Source organism: Corvus brachyrhynchos, unplaced genomic scaffold (genome assembly GCF_000691975.1).
Source record: "Corvus brachyrhynchos isolate BGI_N302 unplaced genomic scaffold, ASM69197v1 scaffold369, whole genome shotgun sequence".
Taxonomy (NCBI): Eukaryota; Metazoa; Chordata; class Aves; order Passeriformes; family Corvidae; genus Corvus; species Corvus brachyrhynchos.
In genome coordinates, this window is record NW_008246055.1 from 503,907 (window position 1) to 526,272 (window position 22,366).

A 22,366-nucleotide genomic window follows, 5' to 3' on the forward strand; every position below is an offset into this window, starting at 1 on the left:
TGCAGCTGCCGCCCAGGGCCCTCCCCTGCACTGCCCAGTGCCCCAGCACCCACATCTCGACTGTGCCTGCCAGAGATTGTCCCGTGGGTTTTCACCAGTAACCTTTGGGTGTGGATGTGGCATTAAAGGATCACTTTGTCTTTGCAAATGGTGGGCTCGTGCAAGCTTTTGGGGTGGCCACCCCAGCCCCACAGACCTGTCTGTGCTGGGAAGGAGCCACGGGACTGGGGATGGGGCCACTGGAATGATGCAGGGACCCTAGGGAATACTTACACCCTTGTTTTCTAGGGACGGGTTGGTGTCATTTCATCTCCCTCCATCGGGTGGTTTGGGATCGTCACGCTGCCGGGGCGTGCAGGATGCTCCTCTTCAGGCAGGAGTTGGCAGGGATGGGTAACTTTGCCTCTGAACAGACATTTCCATGGAAGTTGCCTCGAGGTCTGTCATTGCTGCTTACCTGGGACAGCCGCAGAGGCCTGTAATTGTTGGGAGAGGCTGTGGGCGGCCGGATAGGAATCTTGGAATAGGCTGCTGCCCTCCCGGCAGGGAGAGCCCGGCCACCCAGGAGGGAGAGGAGGAGGACAAGGAGGAGAGAAGAAGGAAGAAGAAGGGAAAGATAGGGAAGAAGCAGGGACCTCTGTGCAGCTCTGAGTACTACAGAGATGGTGAGTGATTTCACATCAGACTAGGGGGGTACCAAAGAGATTTGCTGGGAAAAAGCAGAAATGAATTCAAGGCAGTTGTTTTTTTCACGGGGTTCATAAAGACTTTGTGGCTCTGGCTGTGGCAAAGGCCAGATGGGCCCAGCAAGCATCCTGGGGGACTGGTGCCCTGTGGAGTGCAGAGGTGAGCTCTGCACAGACCCCTGTGTGTGGGAGGACGTGCCAGAGGAGGGGCTGTGCCCGACAAGGGACACGCCAGAGGGGTGATCTCTCCAGTGGCATTGCAGCAGCTGGCCCTGAGCTGCCGTGGCTCTGAGCCATGGCTAAATGGGGTGTGGGCTTGGCCCAATCCTTACCCTAGTTTTGGAGGGTTCCCATGCCCTCCGACCCGGAGCTGGCAGGAGCCGGTGGGATGGGGTGAGCACGAGGACATGGCAGGAGCCGCAGGGTGGGACCGGGAGTAGGTGCCACAAGGAAGGGCTGTGGGCGGCACGGGGAGGAGCAGGAGCCCTGCCCAGCCCTGAAAGCCCCAGCGGGTTGGAGATGTGCCTTTTGCACGCAGGATGTGTCACCTGCCTCCCGAGCGGCCGCTGCCTTTCGGCACAGCCCTTCCGAGTCGTCTCGGCTGCCGCAGGAGGATGCCCTGCCTCAATGTAAGAGCCTCTCTCCGTGCGCGTTGCCTTGCCTGGGGATGCTGGGCTGGGCTGCCCTCCTACAGCAGCCCAGCCCAGCTGGAGCTGGCTGGGGTTTTCTGGGGACCAGGTGGGCCCCGTCTCCCTGGTTTCCACAAGGACTGTCACCGTGCTGTCCCTCAGGTGACAGCGTGCTGCCCCCGAGATCCTTCGTGGGGCTGGGCCTCTCTGGGCTCTCCCATCACGCCACTGTCCCACAGGCATTCCTTAGGCTTGTTTGGTTATGGATTGAAACTGGTTCCCAGGTCCTGAGTGGTGGAGGAGAAGGGTTTGGGTGCCAGAGGGGCCAGGCAGCAGTGTGTGGTACCAGCTCTCGTGCTGGGTGGCCGCAGGGAGGTGGATTTGGAGCTCTGGATCATGGCCCCTTGGCAGAGCTGGTTTGGAAGCTTTTCAGGAGAGGGGTGCTGGGGCTGAAAGCTCTGCACAGCTCTGACCTGACCCACTGTGAGACAGCACATGGTTTTATAAAACAAGATGTGGGTGTGACATGGTGTGAGCTCTCTGCCAGGACTTACCAAGGCTGTCCTGTGTCATGGACATCCCTTCTGCTCCATCTGCGGATGCAGTTGGATGTGAGCCCTGTGGCAGTGTTTGCCTAGAGCTCTGCTGTGCAGCACTTGGCCAGGCTGACAGCGTCAAACCTCCTCTGCCTGCAGGAACAAAGGCTTTGTAGTGGTGTGGGGCACCCCAGGGACCCTGCTGTGCCCCAGGCCTTGCAGCCTCAGCCTGGGGACAGGAGGGCACCAGTGGGGCTGGGGATGCCTCTCCCTGGGCACAACTGCCCCCGTCTTGGCAGGATGTTGGATGAGTCTCTGAGTCCAGTCATTGAAAACACCATTTTCTGGAGGCCCCAGAAGGCAAAAATAAATAAAAGGCTGTTGTGTGATAGGTTCTGGTGATACCCAACCGGCTGTGTGGTATAGGGGTCACTGGGCCCTGCAGTGAGGCATTGGGCTGCTGTCCCTTCACCTGGGCATGCACCCTGGCACGGAGCTGCTGTCCTGTACCTGCTGTCGTGTGGGGACTGTCCCAGCCAGGCAGTGCAACAGGCACAGGTGCTGGAGCAGGTTCTCAAATTCTGAATAAATTTGGAAGGTCTTTCAAGCTGCAAAGGGTTTGTCATTTGTGTTCTCAGTCTCACATGCCTGGTAAAGCTCCCGGGAGCCTTCACGCTGAGTCCAGAGAGGGGTGGAAGGTGGGTGCTCCCTTACATGCACTCCATTCTCTGTGCTGACAGCAGGACTGCCAATAAAACAACTTCCTGTTGTCTGTGGTGGTTCGCTGTGCCACTCTGAGAGCATGTGGAGCTCATCCAGCCCCACCTCCCTGGAGCGGTGTGGGAGCATGACGTGTGGCTTCTTGTGACCAGTAAACAGCATTTGGGGAAAGAAAAGAAAACCAGAAAGGTTGGTTTGTTAATCTTAGTGATAGATGAAAGAGCTGTCAGCTCCATCTTGAAATCATGAATCCCTGGGTATTCCTGGGACAGGGCAAAGGAATGCATCCTGCAGTATTTTTTCACTTGGAACGACCATTTGGCTCTTCTTGGCCTGAAAAGTTAAGCTTGGGCTGAGTAACAAATTAATGCCGTCTCTTAGTCACTGTCTGGCCGGGATGGAAACACTTCTCTGACCTGGTTTATCTGCATATCCATCCTGATGGCTTGGACAGGGCTCGCTGTTGGCTGCCGGCTCCTTTCCAGGGCGCTGCCGGCTCCGGCGCCGGTGCCGCGCGGTGCCGATGGTGCGGGGGGAGCTCAGACGTGGTGCTGCTGGTCCTCGTCAGGGTCTCAGGGCATGAGCAGAGGTGCTTTCTAGAAGGTTCTTACTTTTCAGGTTTTATCTTTTGGTTTTGTTTTGTAATGATTTTTATTAGATTGGCAGAGCTGGAGGAAATAATTTCTTCTTCAGGCTGCTTCTTCGTAAAATCGTGGAATGGTTTGGGTTGGAAGGAAGCTTAAAGCTCGTGTTGTACCAACCCCCTGCCATGGGCAGGGACACCCTCCCCTAGACCAGGGTGCTCCAAGCCCCGTCCAAGGTGGCCTTGGACACTTCCAGGGAGAAGGACCTGGAAGCTTCAGACCAGTGACAAGGGGGGTCTGTCCCCGGCTCTTGACTGGTTTAAAAACTGATGAAAGATAGGCTGTAGCCCTCATTTCCATGTCCTGGCCCAGATTTCCATCTCCTAGCTGTCCTTCCCATCTTCTCACCTGGTGCTGTGAGCAGTGGCTCCACAGGACTGGTGGGAGGAATATGGAGCTGCTGGGACACTCCCTGGATCTTCTGCGTAGGAATTCCAAACAGGAAAGGAAACTTGGAAGGCTAGCACCTGCACTTAGGGCATTGTTTGTGCAGTTCAGGCAAGGAACCAGCTCGTTGTGCAGTTTCAAACACCACAACACGTTCCTGGGGGCTCGGGAGTAGGTGGCCAGACTCAGGGTCACGTCCTGCCTCCCGTGTTTGTGTCACCTGCCCCTCGCTGCTGCGCCCACACCAGTGCCATGTGCTGATGCTAACAGTGTTCCCAACGCTGTGTTGCATCTGCAGAAATCCAGGAAAAAGGAGGGTTTTTATCCACCTCGGATCCAGTGCAGGGCAGGGGGAGCTTGAGGCTGCCCGTGTGGGGGTTCCTGCATGGGTGGGTGCTGTGGTCAGCACCTGCATCCCAGCCTGGGACTGGAACATCTCCACAGGGGTCAGAGGACCCTGAGAGGACCCTGCCTGGTGCTAGCCCTGCCCCGAGCCATCCTCACTCCCCTGCTGCTCAGGGAAAAGCCTGAGCAAGATGGGCTGAAAATTAATTTACAAACCCCCAAGGAAGAGAGGATTTCCTAGTGCAGGCCAAGAAACGTGACACTGAGCAAATAGTAGAAAATAAAACAAAAATGAAGTTTGCATTGGATCTGGAAACGGACATTTAATGTGCAGCATCGATGGTGTCTGCGTGCAGGAATCTCCATTTCAGCTCGGGTCTCACAACGCAGAAGTCCCTGTAAATGATATTCCTGTGTGCACGTTCTGGAGCCCTGTGCCATGTCGTTAACAGAGCGCTCCTTCTGGGAGAACATTCTTCCCTCATTTTCTATCCCCATACATTAAATTGATAGTTTGGGGGATTACTGCTCTTTCCAAGCTCACATGGGTGGAGTCCCCTTTATATGGCCATGCTGGTATGTAGTGAATTTGAATTGGCGCAGCAGAAAACTGGAAAATTTGGAACAGATAACTGTCTCCTATCTTTATATGGGAACATCAGAGTTCCTAGCTTTATTCTGGGGTTCTTGCCATTCCAAATATAATTTATTCTTTTATATAACTGTTTTCATATGATACACTCTGAAGAGCGGATAATGGTTTGGGGAGGATATAATCATTTTTTTCCCCCTCCAAGGCTGTCTTCCCAATTAATGAGATTGAGAACACGTTCCAAAAATCTATTTTTCCCCTCCGGGCTTTTTCTAATGTACTCAATTTATTCTGTAGTGTGTCTTGTGCTTCCTTTATGGAGTTTGATTCCTAACGGTGGTGGTTGGCTGGCTGGAGCCTGTGTAAGTGCTCAGGGTACAGATGCAGTTGCAGGAGCAGTGAGGGACTGGCTGTCCCAGCCCCTTTCCACTTGGGACTTGGGGACATGGCAAGGTCGTTGTTGTCCCCACCTTATTGCTGACCTCAGTCTTACACCCAGGCAGGGTGGCTTTGTGGGAAGCTGTGTGCTTTGTGGGGATGGAGGGGTATCCTCGTCCCCTGGCTCCTTCTTCTCTCCTGTCTGGATGAGAAGTGGGTGGCCAGGACTGAACCAGTGCTTCCATCCCTCAGGAAAGGCTGTTCCAAGAGAAATGTGTAAAGCTCCAGGGGCTCTTTCTTCTTAAAGCCTCACCTGTAACCAAAATAGATAAAGTTCTTGTCAATTTTTCTCTGCTCACGTTGGTGATGCTCCCAAAAACCTGTGGCATATTATCCTAGAATCATGGAATGGTTTGGGATGGAAGGGACCCATCTCAAAGGGACCTTGAAGCCCATCTCCTTCCACCCCCTGCTGTGGGCAGGGACACCTTCCACTGTCCCAGGGTGCTGCAAGCCCCGTCCAACCTGGCACTTCCAGGGATGGGGCAGCCACAGCTTCATATGAATTTCGGAGAGCTTGCTGCTCCAGAATGGGTTGGTTCATACCATACAAGCCCTATTTAAAAAAACAAACACTTTTAACTTGAGAGTAAAAGTGAATTTTTAGGCCTAGAGGAGTTACCTTGGGCCAGGGATGGTGGCAAAGGGGTGCTCAGAACAGACCTTGCAGTGTTACCCAGGTAGCGAGGTGGTTCCTGCTATGTCTGAGCAGTGGGTTTGCTCTGGATTGGTGCAGCTCAGGCTCTCCCTCCAAGTCACATCTCTCCCTGTCCTGACCAAAGCACATTTTAGCTCCTGTTGGCTTGGGGTAAAGCTGAGGCAGCACCCCAGGAATGTGTTGTAGCCTTTTGTAGCACATGGCTTGCCCAGCCCCATCAGCTCCCCGGGGATGAGCAGTGCAGGAGGAGCAGGTTTCCTGTGCATTGGGCTCAGTGCTGGCTACTGAGGAGGAAGAGGAGGGTGATGGAGAGGCCAGCTGTGAGCAGCAGCCTTGTTTCGTGGTAGGCATGCCATTCTGCAAACAGCCCTGCTCTTCCTCCAGGGCTAGGAGCAGTTAAGATCATTTTGTGGTGGCAGTCACGTTCCCAGGAGTGGGGATTCACACTGACACTGTTTGAGTCAGGTGTTGTGTGACCTTGGGGAGCCACTTTCAGGGCCAAAAGCATGAGAGAGCTGCTCTCCAATGGTGTTTTGAACTGTGGGTGGATGTTGTTGTCCAGAGAAGCTGTGGCTGCCCCTGGATCCCAGGACGTGTTCTGGGCCAGGTTTGGAGCACCCTGGGCTAGTGGAAGGTGTCCCTGCCCAGGGCAGGGGTGGGATGGGATGAGATTTAAGGTTCCTTCCAACCCATTCCAGCACTGTAGGATTCTGTGTCTCGTGTGAGGGCTGGGTTCTGTTTGGTTCCTGCTGCTCCATTTGTGTCCCTGCAGGTCTCGTGGCTGTTAGTAACTTGGGGGCGGGTGACCAGCCAGGTCCCCCGGATCCCTGCTCTGCTCAGATCCTCCCCCTTTTCCCACGTGTGCTACCCCAGGAGTGGTTTGATGACAGAGGGCACTTCCTGAGGGTGTTGTGCTTTGTTGATCCTGGTCCCACTCACTGAGACAAAGGCATTGCTGCCTGCTCGGGGGCCTCTGGTGCTGCCCAGGCTCCCCCGTGGGCAGCAAACCCCAGGCAGTGGAGGTGGGGATACCCCGCTGTGTCCGCTGGCATCTGGTGCCTTGTCCCTGCCGAGGGGCTGAGGCTGCCGGAGGAGGGGGACATTCCCATGAACTTGGTTTTCCAGGCAGACTGGAGGGGTTCCCCCAGACCCAGTGCCGGGGGTGTCTGAAGGCAGCAGGAGAGACAAGGGGGATGCAGAGCTCTGTCCAAGAAGAGGTGAGGTGGCTGGAAGGACAGCAGGGATGGGATGGGACCAATGGCCTGGCTCTGCAGTGGGGTAGGGTGGGGGTGTGGTGGCCAGCCTGCCCCCTGCCCGGGTATCCCTGGGGGTCAGGGCCCTTGGACACCCCCTGACACAGTGTCCTGGAGACCCTCACCCTTGTGCTAGTTCCCGTGGGTGCCTCAGGGAAAGGTCTTTCCCAGCCCGAGCTGCAGCCCTGGCTCCTTTGTCAGAGGCTGCAGCGACAGTGGAGCAACCAGCAGGGAGGGGACGGGATGGAAAGGGAGGAGAGGAGAGCAGAGGGAAGAGGAGGGCAGGGAGGGCACCCTCGCTTGCTCCCCACGCTGTAATTAGCCGGGCTGGAAGGCAGAGCTGCTGTCAGGCTGCTGACACCCAGCCAGGCTGCGGGCGCGCGGGGCCGCGTGTGAAGAGCACGATGTAGGACAGGGTGTAATTAATTAGCTGCAGGCCCTGGGAGCTGGGAGCTGACTACTCAGATCCAGCTTCTTTTCCTGTCTTTTTTGTTTTTTGATCCAGTGAGGAAAGATAGAACTTCACCTATAAATGAGTATAAACATGTGGGAGGATGGAAGTGTCCAAGGCTAGGCTGGACGGGGCTTGGAGCAACCTGCTCTAGCAGAAGGTGTCCCTGCCCATGGCGGGGGGTGGAATGGGATGAGCTTTAAGGTCTCTTTCAACCCAAACCATTCTGTGTTTCTATGACCTGGTGTGCCCAAAGATTAAAAAACAGCAAAACCATTTGTAAATACCAGGCAGCACATGAATGCAATTACGAGATCAGGCAGCTGGCATCCCCAAAATGAGGCAAAATAAAAAAACCCACCAGGTTTTAGCAGGAACACAGGCCCGGCCACGCTCCCCTCCAGCGCGTGCTGTGCTCAGGGCTTCCCGCTATAAATAGCAGCGAGTTCAGCTCCACAGCTCAGCCCTGATCCTGCAAACACTTAAACCCAAGCACAGCTCCTTCCCGATGTGCTCCAAGCTGCTGTAATAGTTTGCAGGCTGTAATCATGGAAAAGAAGGACAAATAAGGTGGAGAAGGGAGAGTGTGCAGCCCCACGGTGGTGCTGGCCATGGGTGACTGTGCAGCCCCGTGTCTGCGGCTCTCCCGGCACCTCCCGCATCCTCCCTGCCACTCCAGAAGGTTGGATGGATGACAACACGGAGCCAAGGTGCCCAGGCCTGTGCGTGCCTGTCACCCTGGGTGCTGTGGAGCTGGCAGGTTTACAAGGTCCCCTGGTTTTGCCAGCAATTTTTGACAAGTTCTTCCATCCGGAGAAGCAGCAAGTGCAGGGTCGGGCTGTGCCGGCCTCGGCAGGGCTCCGGGAGCTCCTTCCACAGGGAGCCTCCAGCACAGAGCCTGTGCGTGCCTGCGTGGCTGTCTGTGCATGAATGAATTCCTAAAGGCATGCAGCAGTACAATAGCAGCGGGGAAAGCAAAGTTTCCTGGATGAGCTCTCAGTAAAGAAATGCTTTGAAGCTTGGGTCAGCCTTAGTGTGGTGTGAGCTGCAAGGGGTTTGCAGGTGAGCTCCCCTTGGCATGGGGAGCGTGGCTGGGAGGACGCTCAGTGGGAGAAAGCCGGGCTGGGAAGATGCTGCGAGGGGTGGGAAGGCAAGGATGGAGTGCAAACAGGCTTGTTTAATGGGGGTGCTGGCAGATGCTCCTGAGCACACTTGCTTTTCCTCCCACAAGAAGGCAGGTTGGGGTGGAGCTGGTCCTCCGTACACGGCCCCCTTGGCATGGGGAGCGTGGCTGGGAGGAGGCTCAGTGGGGGAAAGCCGGGCTGGGAAGATGCTGCGAGGGGTGGGAAGGCAAGGATGGAGTGCAAACAGGCTTGTTTAATGGGGGTGCTGGCAGATGCTCCTGAGCACACTTGCTTTTCCTCCCACAAGAAGGCAGGTTGGGGTGGAGCTGGTCCTCCGTACACGGCTGATGAAGAGCCCCAGGTCACTGCGAGGGTCTGTGCTGCAGCCAGCCCGGCTGTGTGGGTGTAACTGCTGAGGGAAGGAGGTGGTGGGAGGTGGGGGTCACTGGCGTGGCTTGTGGGACCAGGGCCTGGCTCCTTCCTCCTGCTCCAACACAGATCCCTGCTCCCCTGCACAGTGCACCTGTAGGGGTGAGCTCCGAGTGGAGGAGAAGGAAGAGGAGCAGAATTAATGATGTTGGGAAATTTGACACTGTCCTAGCTTGGCCTGGCCCTGAAGAGTGTACAACGTGCTGGCAGGGTCAGGCTGAGCTGCAGAGACGTGCTTTGGAGTGAGGCGCCGGTGATGGGGCTGCTGTCCCGGAGGGCCCACCCCATCACTGTCCTGGGGCTCAGGGAGAGGCTGGGTGGTGATCACAGAATCATGGAATACCCTGGAATGGACCCTCAGGGATGGGACCCAAGTTGGACCCAAGAGTTGGACCCAAGTCCAGCTCCTGGCCCTGCACAGACACCCCAACAACCCCACCCTGGGCATCCCTGGCAGCGCTGTCCAAACGCTCCTGGAGCTCTGGCAGCCTCGGGGCCGTGCCCATTGCCTGGGGAGCCTGGGCAGTGCACAGCACCCTCTGGGTAGTCACCCCATTTTCCAAAGAACCAGGTTTACGTTTGTGTTTCAGGCCCTAGAAAAACAGCCAAGTGTCCCCTCCTGGCTCCCAGCTGTGGGGTGGCTGAGCAGCCAGAGTCAACACTGAACCTCCATGGAGCTGAGCTGGAGCAGGCTGGTGCCCAGCTGGTCGCAGAAGGACGTCCTGGCATTGTGGGGTGCTGGGCTCAGGGTGGTGTCTGAGCAAGGCTGTGGCATCAGGGAGACACTGAAACGGTGTCCCCGGGGGTCTGTGGTGTCCTGGGCAGGGACAGCTGCTGCAGGACACCAGGAGCTCCCCAGCTCCCAGGTGTGGGGTTTGCTGCTCTGCTGAGGGGTGCCTGCAGGGCCTTGGTCCTGTTCTCTGGATTACTTCAGTGTACCGCTTGTGCATAGCCATGGTTCCTTTCTCCTTCCCCCCTCAGTGGTCCAAACCTCCTTTTCTCTGCTTTCCAGCTTGTTTTTCACCTCCCATTGGACTCAAAGCCCAGCTCGGATGTGCATCACTGCCCCGTGTGCGTGCACAGGGACAGGGCTGTTTGCAGGCGAGTGTGAGAGCTGCGTCAGGCCCCGCTCTGAGCTGCCTGCGATGAGGTACCTGTGGAAGAATGAATGTGCTGGAGCCATTGGCATCCTCCCCTGGCTGGGTCAGGTCTGGGGGGTTCGCCACCCCCTCCTCAGAGCCTTTGAGGCCGAGGCAGGAGGAGGCAGGATCACGATGGTGAGAGGCTGGGGCTGGCACACGCTGGTGGCTCACACCCCTCCCCACGGTGCCACTGGTGCTCTGGCCTTGCCAGAACACCATCCTCCAGCAAAGACCCTTCTATGGTTCCCAGTGGCTTGTGTCCTCTTCCCTCCTTCCCTTGAGCCAGCCCTTCCCATCTGAGCAGCACTGCCCGCCCCATCTGACCCTTCCCCTGCCACCCGATTTGTTTTGCTGTGTCACCCACCCTTTATTCGACACCCTTGTTCTCCATTGCTTGTTCTCCATACTTCAGCACACAGGCAGGATCTGCTCCCCACCCCGGATGGCCTTTGGGGGTGCAAAGCTGCCCCCAGCCTGATGGCCTAGAGCTCCCTCCAGGCTGGGACCCACATTGAAGGCAGGAGTTATCACTGTGATTTTCAGCTCAGCAATCTGGTTCATCCGGCCTGAAATTCAGGTTTTAGGATTTGAGGGTTCATCTGGCCTCAGTTGATGTTTTGGGGCTGCTTGGGGCTGTATTAGCTCGGGGCCCTGGCAGTGCCGGGGCTGGGTGAGGGGGGCAGTGTTGGGGCAGGTGATGGCAGGTGGGATGGCTGCTGGAGTCCAGAGAGGGTGCCGGGGCTGGGTGGGGGGGGCAGTGTTGGGGCAGGTGATGGCAGGTGGGATGGCTGCTGGAGTCCACAGAGGGAGGCAGCATTCCCAGAGCCCTCCGGCTCCTCAGCCAGCCCTTGCCAGAGGGAGATGGGGTGTATGGAGTGCCCAGCCTGGGGCTGCTCCAGCCCTTGCCTGGGGGCATGCTGTGAGCTGGGCTGGGGGCTGCCATCTCCTTCCTCCTCGTCCCAAACAACCACTCACATCCCAGGCTCTGAATTTCATTCCCCTTCCGACAGTCAGGCATCACCTCCTGATTACTCATAACTGCAGCATGTTGCAGATAGACAGAGTTTGAGGAATGGCTGGGCCTGGGAGCAGAACCACCAGGATCCAGGGGGACAGCTGGGGTGGGGAGGACAGGCTGTGCAGCCGTCGTCCCCAAACCCTACCTTGCCCTGCCCTGGGGGCCAAGCACCTCCTGCCCAAGCCCAAATCCCCCTGGAATCTGCCCAGCCCAGCTCCAAGTGCAGCTCAGGGACGCTGAGGTGAGCAGGTGACAATGGCAGTGTGGCAGCACAGCCTGCAGCCAGTGATGGCTCATGAGTTCGTTTTGCAGAATCCTCTTCTAGCATGGAAAGATTGCTCATCCCTCAGTTTTCCTCTGGTTTGTTTGTGTGGGCATTGATTACGCTGGGAGTTACTGAGCCAGGTTTTATTGGAATGACTTAGAAAGCTGCTACCTGTGAGCAGCCACTGGTCTTTGGGGATTATTTTGGTGTAGTTGCAAAATAATTGCATGAGGCTTCTTCAGCCTTGCTAATAACTTTGTTCTCCCAGGGACACTGCCTAGAAAAAAGATGAGCCGAGATTATGCTTGGCAACATTTACGAGAGGAAAAAGTACAACAGAATTGATGTCTGCTGGCGGGAAGAAATAAATAAAACAATACCTCTGTCTTAGCCCTGCCATGAGCATCCTTGTTTCCAACCCCAGGTCTGAATTTTGGAATTCAGCACACTCCTTTAAATCGCTCATCATTTCTGTCTGCAGCATGCTGTGCTAATTCTGACCGGGGACCAGCAGGGCTGGCTCTGGAGATGAGCTGGCCTAGGGAATCTGGACTGCCTGCTTATCTGCATTGTGTAACTCACAAAATTTTTTACTGAGTGCCCGAAAAGTGAAATTAAACGAACAAATTCAAGCACCCCTGTTGGCCCAGATTTGTGGAATCAAGGAGTGGTTTGGGTTGGAAAGGACTTTAGAGCTCATCCCATCCCACCCCCTGCCATGGGCAGGGACACCTTCCACTATCCCTGGTTTCTCCAAGCCCCATCCAACCTGGCCTTGGACACTTCCTGGGGACCCAGGGGCGTTCATCATCTGGGACAGCACCCCTGTGTCCCACCTTCCTCTCCTCGCCCTGCTGGCAGCAGGACTGTGGGCACGGGAGGGATGGAGGGGGTATCCTGGGAACTTTTGGTGGCTGCCCTGGCCAGTGCCAAGTGCCAGGGCAGCAGGGGCTGCTCCTGCCCCACAGGTGCCTCTGTGCTGCCCATCCCCATGGTCCCTTGCCTCAGTGTCTCAGGAGGAAAGGGTGGAGATGGGTCCGAGCCTCGCTTGAGGTGTTTGTTTTAGGAAGACAGGCTGATAAAAGTTATTTCATTAAGGAACTTAAGCTGTGCTTCCTCAGCCCTGAGTCATCAGTGAAGTGAGCAAGCGAGGAGCAGCAGTGGGTCCCGCCGGAGGGTGACTCACGATGCGGCTCAGGGCTCACAGGGACTCTGAACTGGCTGATGCCCCTCTCCCTCTGTCTCAGCATGGCCAGGGGCTCCCAGCACCCTGAGCAGCAGCAGGAGGTACCCGGGGCCCTGTGAGGGTTGATTTGGGAGCTGAGCCACGCTGTAGCTGTGCCTCTCTGCCATCCCCAGCTCTGCGCTGATGCACAGGAGCCACGAGCAGTCACTGCTGAGACCATCCCAGAGCAGAGCATGCACACAGGCCGGTGTTTGAGCTCCTACTGTTTATTTGCATTGACAGAAGCCTGCAGGTCCCCTCTCAGTCCAGGAGGAATTGATCTTTCCTCCCAGAAGGCACAGGAAAACAGCAGGCCACCTTTTTCCCCTCTGCCTCTTTCAGTTCCCAGGCTTCAGGCACAGGAAAAGAAAAGCCAGTCCCAGCTCCCAGTAAGGTGAGGACCTGTCCCCTCTGCACTGGTTTGTTCAGTGAGGGCTGTAAAACCTGCTCCATCCCTCCCACCTGGAGGAGTTGAAACTCTGTTCAAGCCCAGTGCCAGGACATTTTTCCCAAGATCCAGGATGTGTGTTCCCTTTGCCTGACCCTGCTTCCCTACATCCCACCCTTCCCTTGGCTGCTTTCCCGTAGCTTCCCCTCCTGTGGATGTGGCTGAGACTGCGATACCCGGTGGGACTGAGGTGGCACTGGTGGCACTGTCCAGTGCTGCAGCTGCTGTCCCTTTGTGTGTGACTCTCCAGCGGGCAGTGCCCACGGCCAGTCCTGCCCACAGCCTCCCATCGCCCATTCCCTGCGTGATCCCTCATGAACCTCTTCAAGCCATCAGTGATCCCTGGTGGGGAGGATCTTCCCAGGCTGGGCTCCGAGCTCTCTCAGTGCTCCAGTTCCTACCAGGCTGTTGTGATGTCCCTGCCCTTGGAAAGGCCTCCAGCAAACTCTGCTCCATTCACTGGTGATTGTGCTTTCCTGGGCACTCTCCCAGAGCCCTCTGGATCTGTGGCCACCTTGGTTTTGTGCTTGCTCAGGAGGGAGAAATGCAGCGTGGTGGGATTGACCTGTGCAGCTCCATCTGCCTGCTGGGCTTGGTCCTGTTCTCTTCCGGAAAGGGAGTAAGGAGGCAAAGGGCTGTGCAGGGGCAATATGGGGAAACTGAGGCACAAAATGGGAAGAAATGGCTCGAGGCCAGACCTTGGGGTGGTGGTACAGCCAGGAGCTGATTCATAGCTCCTGGTCTTGCCCCAGGCCCAATTCCTTGGACGTGCTGCTGGAATTCTGCTTTTCCTCCTTATTTTCTATTTTCTTAATGAGCTTTAAAATCAGCAATTTTGGCTCATCATCGCTGTAATCACTGCCCAATTTATTGTTGGGTTTTTTTAATCTCTCTGCAAAGTTAGTTCCTCATTGTTTTATCCCAGATATCTAAAATCCTGGTTTTCCACTGGCTATGGCATTGATGGGAGCTTTTCCCATGGACCTCAGCCGTGGCTGGGTGGAGGGTCTGACTGTGTGGGGTGCAGGTTTTCCAGATGTTGTTTCAGCAGTGTTGAGAACGCGGTTTGCAAGTGATTTCTCTTTAAATATCAGCAGTTCTTCGTGATCCCCACAAGCACAGAGAGCAGAAGGAACTGAATTTGTCGAGGCTCATGAACTTTGTTGCAACTGATCCATAGTTTGGGAAGTATCACTTAGGGTTTTGGGTGCCAAGTTTAAAGAAGTAAGGAAATACCATATGGGAATGCTGTGCTGGAAGGAGTGGAGCTGTTCCTGGGTGTGCTGTGGGCTTGCAGGACAGCTCCCATCGCTCAGGTCCCATCACTCACCCTGAGCAGTTACTGCTGTGCTCATTTTGCAGCTGCCTCAGGAATGCATGGAGTGGTTTGGGAGATCTGGGGATCTGGAGATCTCTCAGCCCAATCCCCTGCTCAGTGCAGCATCACCTACCCTGGCTTGTCCTGGACAGCCAGGACCATGTCCAGTGGGTCTTGGATGTCTCCAAGGATGGAGACTCCACCACCTACCTGGGCAGGTTGTGCCAGTGTTGGATCAGGCCAGTTTGGTGTCTGGCCATTGATTCGTGGGGCTTTGCTGCAGCTTCTTGCTGGTCAGAGGAGCAGCAGGGACAGCCAGGGGCTGTCCCCATCTCCACCCGGTGGGGTGCTCAGAGCTCTTGCATGTTGACAGTCGGCACAAGGGCAGGTGACATCCTAGAACCACAGAACCACAGGATCTCCTGAGCTGGAAGGGACCCACAGGGATCATCCAGTCCCACCCTGGCCCTGCACAGACACCCCAACAACCCCACCCTGGGCATCCCTGGCAGCGCTGTCCAAACGCTCCTGGAGCTCTGGCAGCCTCGGGGCTGTGCCCATTCCCTGGGGAGCCTGGGCAGTGCCCAGCACCCTCTGGGGGAAGAACCTTTCCCTGATATCCAACCTGACCCTCCCCTGGCACAGCTCCATGCCAGTCCCAATGAGTTTCCCACCCCAAAGGAAGCTGCTCCTTGTGTGCTCCCAGCTGTGCCCCAAGACCTCTGTGTGCCCTGGGCTGAGCACGAGGATGTCACACATGCAGACCCACATACCCTGTGCCCAGGGGTGGCTGCAGCCTCCCCACTGTGCTGGTGACCAGCCAACATCTCCGTGCCATGGAGAGGGTCACCCACCACTGAAACACATCCCTACCTTGCTGGCTTGGCCAGAGCCTCCTTTTGGTTATGTTTTGGTGACAGTGGATCCCTGCCTGCTTAAAAGCTGGGGTCCTCCTCTCCCTGCTGGCTTTGGTGGGAGCTCTCTTTGGTTTTGGCCAGTGAGGGGAAGCTTTGGGATTGCTCTTGCGGCCCTGATTAGCATTCGGCCCCGCTGCTCCCGCTGTTTCGAGTTGGAGCTCGCCATTGCCTGGCAACCACAGAGCAAAACTACAACAGCCGCCCCGGAGCCCGAGCGGCTCCCACGAGCCTGCACGCACCGGCACACGGGGCCAGGGCCAGGGCCACCCCGCCTGCTGCTCACCGCCCCCCAGCCCACAAGGTGCAAGGACAAGGATCATCCCCAGGACGAGGAGAAGGAGAAGGAGAAGGAGGAAGAGGAGGGGAAGGAGGAGAGGGCTGTGGTGGTGCAACGGCTTTGGCGACACCCAGGTCTGGTGGGTCTGTGTCTGTCTGTCCCGGTGCCGCCTGCCGCGAGCATCCCACTGTGTTGGGCCTGCCCTGCACACCCCGTGGTGCAGGTACCGTTCTGAGCTCAGGGAGCTCGTGTCACTTACTGGGGCCTCGGAGCAGGGCTGGGGGCCGGTCTCTTCTGTGGGTGCCTCTGGGACAAGGTGTGTTGGGGTGAGACTGGGATGTGTGTGGGGTACACGGCCCCATCGGGCATGAGGAGCGGCGCAGACTCTGTGTGTGTGCCGTGCACACTCCTGGCCACGCACCCCAGCTGGGCTCTGTGCGGTGCCCATCATCCCCAGCGTCCCCACGGGCAGGCTTGGCCTGACTGGGGTGTCACAGGGGACCCTGGCACAGCCCATCTGTGGTGCTCTCAGACTCCATCGTGCTGGGGGTGGAGTTGGAGGCACTTGGGAACCTGAGCGAGCATCGGGGCTGTCTCTGCTTCCCAGTTTTGCACGTGCTTGGGGCCTGATGTGGTTTTCTTGGCAGAAGAATTTTGTTTTCCCACTCCTGGCAGGAACTGTGGGCCTGGGGCTCAGCCCCTGACCAGAGGGTCTCTGCAGCAGTGGTGGCTCAGCCCCTCCACCAAACCCTGCACTTTGTCATCTTTCCAGCTGGGCAGACTTGAAAGGACTTGAGTCCCCTCCTGACACAAGGTGCCACACTTCTGCAGGTGACAGGAGACAGACATGCCCGAGTACACTGAGTTCAGATCTAATGCATCCTCTCACCTCTAGTTTAACTCTCTGTCTTTACATCCTTGGCTGCTGTGGGCTCTGCCTATGGCTGGAGGTCCAAGCTGTCCTGTCCAGCCAGCCCAGCCAGACCCATCGGGCAGGGAAATAACAGACATGTGCCTTTCACTGCTTCCCCACACATCCCCATCAGTGATACTTGCTTGGCAAAGGGTTAAAAAGAGAAATCTGTCTTTTGTGTTTTGCAGAGCCTGGGGTCGGCGGACAAGAAGGACTTTTGCCAGCCAAAGTAAGTGCCAGTAGCAGTGGTGAGTAATTGCATGGAAATTCCCGGCTGGTCCATCTTACCCAGCAGCTCCATGGCTTGCTAAGATTAGACACTTCAGTGTACAAGAATAGCTGCTGCAATTACACAAGTGAGGATAACAGTGGAAGGGCTGTCAGTCATCCTGGCTTCGGGGCATATGCAAATCCTTCCATCAGGTCAGAAGCAGCCGTGACAGCTTGACTGAGCCTGGGGGACAGAGCTGGGAGCGGGGGGCACACGGGTGACCTTTCCCACCTCTGGCTCCCTCTGCTCCTGGTTTGCACAGCTGAGCTGCTTTGGAGAATCGAAGGGTTCCGCTGTGTGTCACACGGGCTGATCTCGGAGCGCGTCTCCCCCGGCCGTGTATTGACGGTGGTGCCTGTTGTCTTCCACCCGCTGTGTTTGGTACAGCACTGTCAGCTGCAGGGGGAGAGGAGGCCAAGGGGTTTTTTAGAGCCATGGACATGCAAAAGTTACTGCAAACCACTCCACCAACACAGGCAGCTGGTTACTCGGCGTGTGGGGTAGGTAACAGAACCTTGCCACAGCACGGCACCTTCCAGGCAAGAAGGTTGTGCTTGCTGGAAGGACAGGTTTGTTCCCATCATCATTTGGATAATGGCACACTCTGTTAAAAGCCCTCCTGAGAGGCTGGGTTGTGCCCTGGCACTGAATTACGTGTTGTGCTGCTGAGCACATCACCTGTGGGACCTTGTGTTGCTCCTGCTTTGCTTGGGGAAGTGAAGGCCTTCAGGTTATGACCTTTATTCTGGGAAAAAAAAAATAGGTGGATTCGAAGTTGTGGGACAGTGCTCTGATGGGCAGGACTATCAGGGGAGCATGGCTTTGGAAAATTCAGAAGGAATTGGGTTGAGGAAATTTCTCCTCCGAAGCTCACTGTCCTTCTGCTCTTGCTCACTCTTGGCTGCTTTCCCAAGAAAATTCCTGCAGCGCTACATCCCAGAAGTGCCAGCACCGTGGCAGCATCCTTGGTCCAAGTTAGGCTTGGCCTTGGAGGGAGCATGTCCAGGGGTGGCAGGCTGTGCCAGGGAATGCTGTATGGAACTGCCTGCTCGCTGTCTGTGGTGGGAGAGCAAGTGTGGAGTGTGTGTGTGTTCCTCTGACGGCCCTTCCCCTCCTGCCAGTCCATCCATGAGGTTTGAGGTACAGATCTCCCGCTGGGTTGCCCCAATATGCAGTGGAAAGCACACAGGGAGGTGTATGGAAGGTGGATCTCTGCTGTGGGAAATCAGAGGTGCCCAGAATGGAGCTATGGGATGTTCTTCAGTTATCTCCTGACTCCACTTTATGCCACCGAGAGCTTTTAAAACTCAGTGCTGGTTTCTAGGTCCATACTGAAAGCCTGATTTGGGGAGCTCCTCTGCCTGCTCACCCGAAGGCAGTGCGGCTCATCAGCTTCCCGAGACCACAGGCAGAGAAAGACTTCTGGAAATACAGCCAGAGCCATTTCCCAGGCTGGGTAATCCCACCCGGCTTTCTGGGAGATCAGAGGAATATCACAGGAGGTTATGGAGTCACCGCGGGTGCCACAACAACACGAGCGCACGTTTGGCAAAGAACTCATGGCTGTGCTTTTGTGACCTCTCCCAGCAGCTGTCCAAGATTTCAGTGCTCCTGACTCTAGTGCTGTGCTTGTGAGGAGTCTGTGTTTTGACAAGCAGGTTTAGAACACATTGAAACATCTCCCATGTCTCTGTTCCAGCTGAAGCTTTGGGGAGGCTTGAAGTAGGAGATTTGGAGGAAATATGTAAAGAGCTCTTACTGTTCAGATTTCCTGCCATTTCCTGTGGTTTTGGCGGTTGGTAGCAACAGTTTGTGGTGCTGCATTTATAACTCATCTCCTCTGAGAAATGAGGAATGTTTCTCTACCTTGAGTGGGAGAACATGGGTTTCCCATCTCGCTGAAGGTGTGGAGCTGCTGGGTCAGAGTGGGGGGTGCTAGTGCAGAGCTCCTGCAGACACAGGATGTTTTACGGGTGTTTGTTTCTCTGTGCCACAAGCCCATGGCCCCTCCATGGTCTGGCCCAGCAGCTGTGCCTTGGCTGATCATACCACTGTGACCTTGGTTAACACCCAGCCCGTTTCTGCTCCTCAGTGGCTGTTTTGGACTTGGGATGGGTCAGTTTGTGGCCATGATGTGGCCTGGTATCACTGCCCCCATCCCATCTGGCTTTTTGATCCACCAGCTGATGCCACACTGTGTCTGTTGCAATCCGTCTGCAAGGCTGGACCAGGTGCTCTCTATGGAGCCCTTCAGTTTCTGGCAGGGCTGGAGCTGGTCTTCCTCAGCAGAGAAAGGATGCTGGAAGATGCCAGCGGTCTGGTGGCCCCACCAAGGACTTGAGACAGCTCAGCTCTTCAGCAGCAGCTCTACAGCCCAGATTCACAATTCTCTGAGCCCTGGGCAAGGCTGTGGCGAGCAGCCAGAGCGTGGGAAGCAGCTGGTTGCCAGAGCTGAGCCGAGCTGTGGTGGTTCCTGGACACATCTGTGCAGTGAGGCTGGTGAGCTGAGAGAAGTCTGGCAGTGTGTAGCTGGTCCTGCAGCTCCCATGTGCCAGAGCAAACTCGACTATGCTTCTGCTTTTCCTTTTCTGGCTTCTGAGGCATTGGCTCACCTGCCACCAAAGCCCTGAGCTGTGGGAGCAGGGTCAGAGCCACCCTGCTCTTGTGTCAGGGCTCTCCCACAGCAGTTCAGTTTCAGTTGGTCCTGAAAGCAGAAAAAGGAGACACACACGCCAGAAATCTCAGCAGCGAGTTTTGTCACTGCTCGTGCTGGCAGTGACTCCTGCTCCGTTCCTGCCACATTCAGCTTTCTCTAATCAGGTGCCCTCCTCCTCAGTGGACATCAGATACTGCATCTGCTGAATTTCCTTGTGTCTCCCAGAGTGACTCCTTTCCTTCCTTTGTTGCCTCTTCCCTTCAGAAATGGAAATGCTGTCCTCACCCCACAGTTCCCATCAGTTGGGTGTTTCCTGAGCTCTTGGAATATCCCAGTGCTGATCAGGGGCATGGAGATGTGTCCACCCTTGCCCATCAGCCTCTGTTGGCCCTTCCCCTCCTGCCAGTCCATCCATGAGGTTTTGAGGTACAGATCTCCCTCTGGGTTGCCCCAATATGCAGTGGAAAGCACACAGGGAGGTGCAGGGAAGGTGGATCTCTGCTGTGAGAAGTCAGAGGTGCCTGGAATGGAGCTACTGGAGCTGAAACGCTGCTGCTGCCCGCTCTGGGGGAAGCCCTTCTGCTTCCAAGGGCTTCAGTGGTGGTGCTTGTGGATATTCCTGCAAGAGCTGGGTCTCCTGGTTTTCAGTCTGGGAGGTAGCGTTCCCTCTTCCCACGGTAAATGGAAGATTGCAGCGTGAGTCGAGAACGCTGAAGCGTTCATCTTAAGAAAAGTTACATCCATTGAGAACTGACAGGGGTAGAGACCAGCCAAGGAAGAACCAGCACAGGCACATAAAGAGTTCCCATAGCTGAAATACCTGAGAGAGGAACCTGGCGTGTTGGGAATGGCCACAGGTCCAGCTGTGAGTCAACATCTGCACAGGTATCCTCACCTGCACCGGCTGCTCCGGCTGTCCCACGTGAACAGGTACAGGTGCCTTCCTGTGCTTCCAAAACAGTGTGTTCAGATGTCAGAATGGTTTATCCTGACCTAATAACTCCCATCTGATGCAGCCTGGGCACGTGCCTCCCCCACTGCAACCTGGGCTGCAGCCCTGCTCTGCCGGGGATCTGACCAGAGTTTGTAGGGACTGGGGAAGAAACATGGGGTGTATCAGTCCAGCCCCAGAGCCGCTCACTCCTTTGTCACCCCACTTTTGGAAGTGCTGTAATGCTGCCAGAATATCCAGGCTGCCACAGGTCCTTCCAGACTTCTAACACAGGGTCCTGACTTCTCTGTCAAGGCAATTTCCTGAGCAGGGAGCCACTGCCTGAGGACCCAGGGACAAGGACACTGTGCTCAGAGACAGGAATAGGCTTTCCTGGGACAGGAGGTAATAAGTCTCCTGGCAGGGCTGGGTGGAAGTGTCTTGACAGGAACTGAGGTTGTCCGGTGTGTTTGCTAATTGCCCCAGGCACATATTTGCTCTTCAGTGTCAGGAACTGATTTTCTTTAAAGCAGAAAGAAATGCTGGTAGTGATGACACCCATAAACCCCCTAGCAAATGCAGACTGAAATACCTGGGCTTAATAAGGTGTCACTGCTGTGGGAGCTGCCCTCATCCCCCCACGCCGCCTCCGGTGCCGAGGGCGATGCTCAGCTGTCAGGGAGCCGTCACTCGGGAGCAGGGAATATCTGCCAGGCACTTTGAGGTGTCAGGAGAGACACAGCTGTAGTGACACAAAATGCTCTCCATTGATCCACTCCTGCTGTCCCTGGGGATGGTGTGGCTGTGCAGAAGAGACCGGCTGTCTCGGAGCCCAATCCTGCAGCAGCAGCATCCCACAGCCCTTTCGGGCAGGCACCTCGTGGCTCTGTCTCCATCTCGGATTAAAGGCTGCCCCTGCCCTCTGTCCTCCAGTCTCAGATGTGCAAACACGCGAGGAACCTTTGAAACCACCTCCCAGAAAGCAGCAGTTTGCTTTGCCTCGCAGTCATTACACAGAGCTGTCTCCACAGCTAATTCTTTGTCACCTGGCCCTTACAACAGAACATTTAATCTCCCAGACTCCAATCTTGCCATGCCAGCACTTAGATGAAAGTGTTTCCTTGCTGAATCATTATCTCGTAAAACGCTGGTGGCTTTAAGGCTCTAGAAATCAGTATTTACATTTTGGAAGCATTAAGGACCATCACAATAAGCACAATGTGTTCCTAAGCCAGGTTTTCATTTCAGTACCTCCTTCCCTCAGACATTATTGCTGTGGTAATGGTGATAATCACACACATATAGGCTGCGTTTGACTTCTTCTGTGGTGGCTGGGAGTTGTTCAGCTGGGAGCTCAGGTTCCAAGTGCTGAGCAGAGGGAGGAGGACGCACATGGGAAGTGCGGAGGAAGAGATGGTGCCAGTGACACCAGGGAGCTGTGGGGTAGGAGAAGCAATGCCAAGACCACCTCTCCATACTGAAGGATACTCACTGGGATACTCAATGCTGCAAGAAACTGTCCCAGAGCCACCTACACGAGTTTGGAGAGTGCTCCCAGGTTTGGTTGTAGGAAAGGATGAAGCACCATCACCAACATCTCTGGTGGCAGTGGGATGGCAGAGCCGTGGGTGGTGGAAGAGAAGTGTTGAGGTCTGTGGGGTGGGTGCTCCTCGGGCAGGTGCAGGTTGGAAGCTGAAGGGGAGTGTAGCCCTCCAGAAGGGATCATGAACACGGGCTCCTCGCTTCCAACCCCAAGTCCTGGCTAAGGCAGATATCCGGAGAGTCGAGGAGTGATCTCCTTTACACACAACGTAATTAAAGAAGATGCTGGTGCTGGTTGAGGTATCCTGGCAGTGGGGCTGAGCCACTGAAACTGTACAGCAAATGTATCAAATATTTCCCCTGGAGTTTGGCCAGTGGATTCAGTCTGAGCTCCAGGCAGGTGGAGAGGCTTTAATCCTCTTGGAGGGCAGAGGAAGGAAGGGAATCCTGGAAAGGCACTTTGGAGAAATGGAGTCATTCAAAAAATGCCAGTCTGGGAATGGAGAGCAGAGCTGACCCAGAGCAGCCTGGGAGCTGGGAGTGAGGGGAAG

General features: G+C 55.9%; 1 protein-coding gene across 1 annotated transcript in view; it reads left to right on the forward strand.

The window, feature by feature from the left end:
- Nucleotides 1-22,366, forward strand: part of LOC103623320 (ankyrin repeat and fibronectin type-III domain-containing protein 1) — a 194,293-nt gene that overhangs the window by 102,461 nt on the left and 69,466 nt on the right. The window contains exon 4 of the mRNA XM_017745682.1: nt 16,604-16,644. Coding sequence (XP_017601171.1) covers nt 16,604-16,644 — 41 coding nt within the window. The remainder of the gene's footprint in view (nt 1-16,603; nt 16,645-22,366) is intronic.